Raw genomic sequence first — 11047 nt, forward strand, 5'->3', positions numbered from 1 at the left:
GTAATCGATAAACAGAAAGTAATTTCTTAATTAGATAATGCATGCATTAATCAACTCGAAAGATTAATAAGCACAAAGAAGAGTGACTTTTTAATTATATTACTTGTACATGAATACGTACACAGAATTTAAGAGCCCAGCAGTATTTTTTTTTAATCAAGTTGTTTTCGATGATGATTGGGTCCAAATTAATGATCTATATATCTTTAAACTGCCTGTCCGTGGTTTCAAGTTGCTTCATATTTCTAGATAAGGTTATTTTTAAAAAATTAAACAAAAAAAGTATTAATAAAAAATAAAAAAATAATTAATACACTTAAAAAATGATCTTGAGTTTTTCTAATGATTAAAAGATCAAACTCGACAACTTTTGATATTGGTCTATATAGTTCTATATAAATCATTAGCTTTAGCGATGTGTATCGAACCGACAGCCCCTAGTGTAAGTGGCAAAGGGCTTGATTCGAATCCTAGTTGATTCATATTTTCAGTTAAGTTTATTTTCAAAAAAAAAATAAACGAAGCAAATAGCATATAACCTTTCTAAAAAAAAAACGATGTATATTGAACAACACAAAATTTGTTGAATTTTTTTATTATAATTATTTTTGCACTATGCAGATGATGGTCAATGACCATCTTTTTAGAATTAAAACTAGCTGAGCTCTATAATTAAAACCATATAGTATTCAAACTTACAAATTACCATCTTTTTATCCATTGCATCTTTTTGAGTGTACTGTAAACTTAATTTTCATTGTATAATATAATGCATTCAATTAGAAAAGTCTAATACTTTAGCATATATATTCTATGCTGTTTGATTAATTAATTACAAGTAATCAGCAAGTTGGTACATCTCAGAAAAAAGTTAATTAATTCAATTAATAAACTACTAAGCAAATTGTCCCGTTTCATTTTATGGCAACAAAACCAAAATTACACCAACTACGACGTGTACCTACACTTGATCTTTGTTCACGAGCCTGCTCGTATACGGCTTATTCGAGCTCGAGATCAGTCGTTCTTTATTAAATGAGTCAACGTAAATTTTTTAGCCCGAAATTTTAACAAGACAAACACGAGCTGTGGTTAGCTTATTTGTGTTCGGCTCGATATAGCTCATATATATATATATATATATATATATAGAGAGAGAGAAAGAGAGAGAGAGAGAGAGAGAGTCCGGCTACTATATTATCGATAGTATCAAGCTCTTAGTATATATATATATATTACAAATTTCTAGTATTTGAATTTTAGGCGAACCCAAATATAAAGAAACCTATATTCTGTGAATTTTAATTAGTAGATTAAGGTTCTAATATCTTAAGAAGGCCGGACAATTTAACTTGCTGCTCATGAGTCGCTAATTATAAACAAGCCGAACAACGCCCGTTGGATTTTTCAGCTCGATATACTCGGCTTGTTTAATAAACGAAGGAACATGCGTCGCCCCAGCTCGTTGTGTTCAGCTCCCTAACAACCCTACCTGCAGCTTTGAAGATTAATTTCTATAGGGCAACTATTGGTTTAAGTTAGGTCTGAAAACCCCAACAAGAAAACCCAGCCGCATCTAGGGATGTCAACGGGTCGGATTCGGTGCGGATTTTTAAAAATCCAAATCCGAACCTGACTCCAAACCCCAAACCCGAATCCGACGGATTTTAAAAATCCATATCCAAATCCGAATCCAACCAAAAATCCGAAACTCGAACCCGAACCTGAAAATCCGAACCCGAAACAATTATTTCTCTTTTCAATATTTCAAAATATATTATATTAAATTTAAATTTTTAAAATATAAATTCAAATATAATATCAAATTTTTATATACATATTATATATGAGTCCAACTGCTATGCTATCGATAGCACCAAGCACTTGGTGCTATCAAGGTTTCTGCCATTAGATTAACCCCTTTAATTATTTTTACCCGTTAGATTATACTATTCAACCAACCACCCACTCAACCCTAGGGGATCCATCCTAACAATACATTTCTTAATCCAAGGGCTAAAAAACTATAATAGCACCAATAGTTTGGTACTATTAATAGTATTCTAGCCTAGTTCTATTATATATAATGTAAATAAATTCAAGTTCGGATCGGGTTCGGGTTCGGGTCGGGTTCGGGTTCGAGTCGGTTATAGTCAAAATTTATATCCGTATCGATCCATATCCATTAGGATTTTGTTTTTGATATCCATATCCAAAATCATATCTATTTAGCATCGGATAAATTCGCTCCGTTCAAATTCGGATTCGAATAAAATTTCAGATATCCATACCACATCCCTAGCCACAACTATGTACTTTATTTTTTTTTTCTCTTTTTACGTGCTTTGTTTCTTGTAATATATATAATTAATCGAATAGATCCTTCTTTTTTTTTCTTTTCTTTTTCTTTTTCTTTTTCTTTTTTTTCTTTTTTTTTTTTTTGTTGCATGCATATCTGTTAACTACTTTATTTCTCTTGTTACACCTACATATTCAACATAAAAAATTCAGAAGCTTTATAGTATAGTTGAGTACGTACGTAATTGTACTAGTAAAGTTGATAACTACCCTTCGTATATTTTTGATCGCTTGATTTTGTTTGGAGGGTAGTTGATGGATTGACGCTTATGATCATAACCAACTTCTTTCGCTATACTAAACTTGCATGTCCGTAAATATAGAGATACATAGAATAAATGAGGTGCTTTATTATTATTATTATGAGAAATGATATATATATATATATACATATATATATATATATATATATAAAGAGAAAGAGAGAGAGTTGGGTTATATATAATACTATCGATAGCTCGCTGAGCTTTGTTGCTATCGATTTATTTTTGATAATACAGCTTTCAAATCAATGATCGACACTTTTTTATTATAATTTAGACCATTTGAAATATTTAGAAATCAAATTTCATATTATTTTCAACATTTTTCTCTTGTGCATCAAGTGAATACAAAAATAGACAGCTAAAAGTTACTATCTTTTAAAATTAACGATAGAATTTTTGTATTCAAGATCAAGAGTGTGGATCTTGTTTTAAATAGTTTTAAAAAAATTTAATAAAAAATTAGCTGATTTGAATTTTTTTTACACTGCTGATAAAATGAACGAACGCGCTATATCCATCAATTTTGCAACTCTTATTAGATCAATGGTGTAGAAAATGTATAAAATTTAATTTATAGATTTTTTAAATGGTCTAGATTATATTCAATAATATCGATCATCAATTTGAAAGCTCTATTATTAAAAATTAATCGGTAGCAACGAAATCTGTTTGCTACAATAGCATTCTAACTTTTATATATGTATCTAGAAAGAGAGAGAGAGAAAGATAAGTTAGGATACTATTAATAGTACATACTATCAATTTTTTCACCTTGGATCATTACTATCACACCAACCACCCACTCAATCTTAAACTAACAATAGTCAAATTGTGGATAGTATCATACTATTAATAATATACCAGCACAAGAGAGAGAGAGAGTCCGCTATAGTGCTTCTAAAAACATCAAGCACTTGGCATGCACTTGTATGTTTTCCGCCGTTAGATCTATCTCTTGGAGTATTTCCACCTGTTAGATCATACTATTCAACCAACCACCCACTCAACCTTAGGAGACTACTATTATTCTAACCGCACATTCCTTAATCCAATGGCTGAAAACCTAGAAGCACAAATGACATGGTAGTTTTAAAAGCATAGGAGCTCAATTATATATATATATATATATAGAGAGAGAGAGAGAGAGAGAGAGAGAGAGATAGCAGTGCTAGTATGCTATTTTCTAGGAGCACACCAGCTATTGTGCTCCTATCTTCTGAACTATTCATCAATTTTGATGGAAAGTTAGAGTGAGAGAGAGAAGAAAAATTGAGAAGAAACATCATGACCATCCATCAAAATTGATGGATGATTAGAAAATTAAAACATAAGAACTGATATACTCCTAATAGCACAATAGCCTAATTTTATNTTGAAACCAAAACAACTTGAAATTTATCCATTTCGTTGTCACTTGATTTCCGAAAATTCATCTTAAGCTGGTGTGATTAGGAGTAATTTTGGCATATAGACCATACTCTGTGATGGCTTTGTTCTTGATTAAGATTTTTATTGTGTGCTTCCATATCTTTATATTCTTGAGTTTAAACTTGTTCCATGCCATTCAAATTGAGTTCTGTTAAATCTCTTTTGTAACCTTGATCTCTTAACTTTAGAAATACTTTTTTAGATGCGTAGGTACACAACGTTAAAAAATTATATAAGCTCATTTTTCTAATATAACTTCTTATCTATCATCATGGTCCTAATGCCTACGGTTTCGCTGCTTAATTGGACATTTGGACCACATGTAAACAGCAAAAGCCTCAATGAAAATTGTCTTCATGGATCATTATCTTTATTCTGCTTTAATAGCTGATTAAATTGCTTCTTTCCCCTTTTATTTTCATTTAAATTCTCCTTCTACTTTGAATTGGATATATACAGCTTGTGTGCTTTCAAAAGTACGGAGGCCTCTATGCTATTGAATTATTTTCGATAATAGGACGCCCGATTCGATGATCGGCTTTGTTAGACATGATCTATACTATTAAAACTATCTAGAAACCAAATTTTATAATTTTTCGCCATCATTTGCCAAGTGATCGAAATAATCTAAAAAAGGGCTATTTTAATGGCCGATGTAGCACGTTTGTAAATTCAACAGTGTAAAACAATCAAAATTAGGTGAAATTTTAATAGAAAATTCCCTTTTACCATCAAAAGCAAGATCAATACTTCTAATTTGAAATTTGTGTATTCTACTACTGTTTTTTATGAGTTTTTTATTTTCAATCATTTATTTTGAGACTGTTTGTTCGCTAGGCAAATGAAGTTAAAAAATAATAAAATTTGGTTCTAATAGGGTAGTTTTTGTCTAACGGAGCCGATGATTGAATCGAATGTCCTTTTATCAAAAACAATTTTAAAGCATAGAGGGCTTTCGAAAGCATATTGTTCTATGTATATATATATATATAGAGAGAGAGAGAGAGAGAGAGAGAGAGGTGCTATTAATAGCACCAAGCATTTGATGCTACCAACTTTTTCACTATTAGAACTACCTCTTTGACTATTTCTGCCCTTTAGATCATACTGTTCCACCAATCACTAAATCCTAGGATGACCACTATCATCATAACCCCACAACCCTTCATTCAAGGGCCAAAAAATCCTTAAGCACTAATGATTTAGTACTATTAGAAGCATTCCAGCCAAGTTCTATGTCTGTGTGTGTGTGTGTGTGTGTGTGTGTGTTTTTCCTGTATTTTCCCCCCTACTCCTGATACCATTAATTCCTCCTCTCCCCCTCAATATATATTACGGTCATACAAACACTTCTTATATATTCTTCTTGTTTGTAGAGAGCTCAACTTTTTAGCTATTGGGTTTTTCTCTTGGTAGAGCTAATCTATCAATTAAGCTAGCTACTTAAAAAAGAATCATCAATTCTCACCCTCAATTACTTACTTTCCCTTAGACTGTAAATTTCTTTTTGTTGCTTCAATTAGACCAAAATCGATCAGATGTGTACCAGAGGCCATTGGAGGCCATCGGAGGACGAGAAGCTCAAGGAGTTGGTCGCGCGATATGGTCCTCACAACTGGAACGCCATCGCCGAGAAGCTTCAAGGCCGATCAGGTGCGGTTTTCGGTTATCGATTATCATCATCTTTTCTTTCTTTCGTTTGAAATCTAATTTTCCTTCTCTTTGTCACTTTTTTTCTTTTTTCTTGTTTTTTGTGTTTTTTTTAAGTATGAAAGGACTTTTCTTTCCCTCCAAACCATCATGCTTTTAGCATTTTTTTGCTGTTTTATCATTTAGATTTGTTCCTTGCTCTCTCTCTCTCTCTCTCTCTCTCTCTCTCTCCCTCTCTATTAATAAAAGAGCAAGTTTAAGAGAATATCATGTTTCTGGTATTGTCCTCAACTTCTTCTTTCTTTTTTTATTTTTTCATTCTCTCAACTATGTAACACTAATCACCATTTTCATCTCAATTACGAAACATTGGCAATCAACTATTTGTTTAATGCACATATATGAGACTACTATTCATTTAGTGTACGTTATTTGCCATTTTTTTCTTCAAGAAATATCTCTAAACGTAGCTCTATAATTTTTTTTATTAGTGTCTATGTATGTCTCTCTCTCATGAACATAATCAGTAACCCTATATCTGGATTAATATACAAATGAGAATCTTTCTACAACCCCTGTAACACCCTAATTTAGTCTAAATGTGCATTTGTATGTGCATATTTGCTACTACGTGTAAAAAAGCATAAGCATATACGTTAGATATATGTGTGCTATGTGCTCAATGATCCACTTAATTGCAAGGCATATGTAGCCAAATTGTCGAATCATAAAAGATCGATATGTAATACTAGTGCTCAAGCTGAATTAAAATTGAAGCAGGAAAGAGTTGTAGGTTGAGGTGGTTCAACCAGTTGGACCCAAGGATCAACAGGAGCCCCTTCACCGAGGAAGAGGAAGAGCGGCTACTTGTGTCGCACCGAATTCACGGGAACCGATGGGCGGTCATCGCAAGGTTATTTCCCGGGCGCACCGACAATGCGGTGAAGAACCACTGGCATGTGATCATGGCGCGCAAGTGTCGAGAGCAGTCGAAAAGATCATCGAAAAGAGCCCCTTTCGCCAATATTAAAGATGAGAGATCAAGTCAACTCAAGGAGAGGGCTCGATCGGAGATCAACAACATCATGGCTAGTTCATTCGTACTCGAGAAATTTCGTAGAGGATACACTTACCCCTTTGAGAATGACCTCCCAACTCGCAAGCAGTTCTATTCGGAAAAAGATGGTTTTCATTCTAAGGCCATTGAAGGTAATTAAAGAAACTAGTATATATAATTAATTTCCATTGGTTAGTTTCATGCTTATCCTTTGGAGTCATCAATCACTTACCCATTAATTTATATATATATCATGTGTTATTTGCAGGAACTAATAATTCGGTTGAGTTTTATGATTTTCTCCAAGTAAACTCGACCTCAAACGATACAAAGTGCTATTCAAGTGTAGAGGAGCAAGAGGAGGATGAAGATGATCATCGAAGAGATGGCGCTGTTCAATTTATAGATTTCCTGGAGGTTGGAAGCTCTTAAATATAGATATTAGAATTGACACTTAGAAATGTTTATGTCAAGGATCATGGACATTGCACATAGCCCTAACATCATTTACAGTACTACATGAACTATACTTAATATATATATATATATATATATATATATATATATATATATATAGAACTGTGTAAATTATTTATGTAATTTAGTTCAGTTACAAGAGAAAGGAAGATTTCTCTAAATAAAATGAGGATCTGAAGAACACAATCTTTAAAGCTTGTTAACACTGATGAATATTGTGCAGCAACTCTGAAGAGAAAATTGCACCTCATGCAAGAAGGGTTTTCTACTCACTACAAATTAAAATTCTAGTGTTCTGTATGTTATGTGATAGTTATTTCTGTATCTAAATAATGTGATTCCTTTTTTCTCTTTTTTAGTACAACAAGATAATGCAGCACATGCATTTGTGTTGAAAGGCTTCCCTGAATGAGCTTAATTAATAAAAACTCTATCATGTCTTCATGTTGTGCATGCATATTAATTGCCTGCAAAATTCCATTGCTTTGGACTCAATCAAGGACTTGGCTAAAGCTGAGTAATAGATGCTTTAATTTAGATGTTTAATTATGTATCCTAATTCGCGAGGCAACCTAAATTGTGCACTATTCTTTTTCAGATACTGTACCATTGTACTACAGTGTTTCTGAGGAGAACATTTTACCACAAAAAAGGCATTTTCCTCATGAAATTGATAGTAGTGGTGGTAGATTGCATGTCTCTTTCTGTATAAATTAAATGCTACAATATATATATTTGCATTTGAAGTTGAGGGTTTAAATGAATACACTCATCGCCTTAGATCTTAAAAATTAAATTTTTGGTTTTCTGCAAATTTATTTCTTCTCTTTTCGACTAGCTTAAGACTATGAAGAAGCTCAGTTGATAAGTTTAATAAAAGCACACAATGTTTATCAAAATAGAGAACCTAATGATGCCTTCTTTTTTTTTTTTTGGATTCTGTCGCCATAAACTTTTCTGTTGATAGTGCTTATAACGATTGTTCGTTAGACATCTGGTTCTACAATGTGCAAGCAATGATTCAGTATTCAAAGGCGGCTAGCGATATCTTCCTTTCTGATCAGTATCATGTGATTCATGCTGTGAAAATTCTAGATATGTATGATGATCACATCAAGACTATTATAACTATATTTCACGATCGCGACAAGAGAAGCTGAAATTCTCAGTGGCTGTCGACGGTTACATTATAGCTCTCCACTGAGCAATTGAATTTTACACGTTTCTTCCAGGTCATGAGCTTACAGCGACGTATCAACCGAGATTTTCTTTTCTACTTTTTTCTTTCACTTCAAGTAAAATTGAAGCAATCCAACTCCATGACAAGACATTCAACAACCTCGTAAATTCGACCGTCTTCTATGAGATAGATCCTTAACGGCACCACATTAATATTGTTTCATGACATGGTTCTTGGAATGATCCCTATCGTGCTAACTAATTATTTTAATTATATTGATATCAAGTTTATAGACTTGAGAAATCATCGCTGTTTCTTTTAATATCTCGCGATAGTTGTTTAAGCATGCGTGGTCGATCCTGTGCCACTAACTACGATTATAACTCGCTAAGTCTCACCTAGATAATTTATATATTCGCCATATATAAGAAACCTTAACATAAACAATCTTTCGTGACTCACCTAGATAATTAAGTTATTCGCCATGAGAATCCCTTAAATAATTTTTGTGAGTGATTACTTACTCACTGTCCTTTAGAAAAGCTCAATACATTCTCAATCAAACAAACATGTATTGAGGCAACTGTACTTTGCTGTTAGAAATGAGAATGTAGCTGAGGAAGAAGATGATGTTAGAAATGAGAATGTAGCGAAAATTTGTTCAGCATCTAGCCAACATAATTTATAAAGCTAAAATTAAAATTCAATTGGAAAACTGTGGAGTAACCTCAATCTTTAAAAGGCGCTTTTTATATCTTTTCTATGCTTTCTCTCTCTTCTTCCTGCTTAATTTATGTCATTGCGTGAACACATATTTGTTAATTTGATTGCATTTTCATTCATTCCTTTGTATCTTACTAGTATAGCTTTTACTTCTATTACTTCTAGATTTAGATTATTTCACACACCAAAATGTGAATTTTGTATCAGATTTTTTATACAAGACATCTAATTACTGTTTATTATGACATTAATCGCTTCTTGCTAATTGCTTATGCAATTTTGAAACTGTTGTTACAGAGAAATCAAAATGTATATCATTTTGTATGGTTTTTGTCAAATGATGAGAATACACTCGTAAGCATGTAATCACTTAATTAAAACTCGGTCGACATGTATGTTTGGCTCTTGACATTAAGTCGAAATTAATTAACTTAAGCACCATGTGGGGACAAAATAATTTATGTTGCTGTTTAAACACTGAATCATAAGAATTTACATTCAAAAAGATTGGAACACAAAGTATACCGTACGTACTCGAAAATTGATGATAACAAATGATTGACTTAACACATTAACTTTGATGGGAACATTCAACCAGTTTAATTGCATTAGATTTCTTACTGATTTGTATATGTCTAACAACCGAAAATAACTCAACTTTAATTACTTGATTATATATGTTTCTTACACTTTTTGTACGCTCTTTTTTTGTATTAAATACCATGAAATGCAACCATTTAGTTTAGGTAAACCATTTCCTCAATATATGCCATTTATAGGATAGCTACTGAAAATCTACTGCATTATTAATTTTGAGTCCCAAATCAACAATTAATTATGTAGTAATTGGTTAATTTAAATTTGTACCTAGTAATCGGTTACACGAATTGTTCTCACAAGTTGAGAACAGTGGCACTTTTTCTTGGCTAGGTTAACCCCATTTTTAGGTATGCATGGTGGTAGCAAATATTAGATGTTTTATATAAATAAGATATATAAGAGACACATGACCCAAACACATGACCCAATTAACTATAATCCAACTTTCTGAAAATTAATTAATTTGTTCTCCTCTTTTAATAGCTAGCCAAGTAAACTACTGAGTTTGGTGATATCAAACTCGCTTATTAGCTCATGTAACTTATTTTGAGTTTAATTCAATGAGCTCATGAAGTGAGGTAATTGTTAGTTGATTTTGGCTTTAGTTAATTAGCCCATTAGTAAATCGGGTTAAGTGGTTATGAGAGTGCTTTTTATTGTGTAGTAGGGAGTTATATATCTTTTCTCTTTAGGGCTCTTTTTCCTTGGTGTAGAGAAGAGAGGTGAAAAGAGGGTTGGAGAAAGGCACTTTCTTGTTCTTCTTACTTGGTTCAAAACTTTTATGGATCTAAAACGAAATTTGTAGGATCAGGAGAAGCTTAATTCAAAGGAGGTTTAGCTAAAAGGGTTCTATATATTGATCTCATTAATTTGAATGGTTGTATCTCTTGTTGGAAAATTTCTTTCTAAACCTTTTAGCAAAATTTCCTTTTAAACAATTGTAAATAAAAATAAGATAACTTCAGTTTTGAAAAAACAAAAATAAGAATGAAGTGACGGATAGTACAGAGAAGAGAAGATTAGATGAGGCCTGTGAATCGAGACGTGCTTAGTACTATTTTAAAAACGAAATTGTCCATCCATGTGCGAGGCTTCGGCAATCACTTCTAGCTAGCGATATAACGATCAGTGTCCACCTGTCGGCATGTCTTCAAGGTTGTGCAACACGAACCCAACAAACTTTCAGAAATCCGGCACAGTATCAAAAACGCAATGTAAAATAAAGTTAAAGTTCAGTGTACGAAAGAGAAGAGGAAGAAGTAAGTGTTAAGCAAAATTTCCAGTTAAGCCCTTGTGCTCGTCTAAGTG

At 32.6% G+C, this 11047-nt stretch overlaps 1 protein-coding gene across 1 annotated transcript; it reads left to right on the plus strand.

Moving 5' to 3' along the window:
• On the plus strand, positions 5299-7693 carry LOC109708204 (transcription factor MYB52-like). The gene is made up of 3 exons (XM_020229850.1): positions 5299-5705; positions 6483-6911; positions 7028-7693. The coding sequence occupies exons 1-3, from the start codon at positions 5591-5593 to the stop codon at positions 7189-7191; spliced, it is 708 nt and encodes a 235-aa protein (XP_020085439.1). The 5' UTR covers positions 5299-5590; the 3' UTR covers positions 7192-7693.

Source organism: Ananas comosus, linkage group 1, assembly GCF_001540865.1.
Source record: "Ananas comosus cultivar F153 linkage group 1, ASM154086v1, whole genome shotgun sequence".
NCBI classification, from domain to species: domain Eukaryota; kingdom Viridiplantae; phylum Streptophyta; class Magnoliopsida; order Poales; family Bromeliaceae; genus Ananas; species Ananas comosus.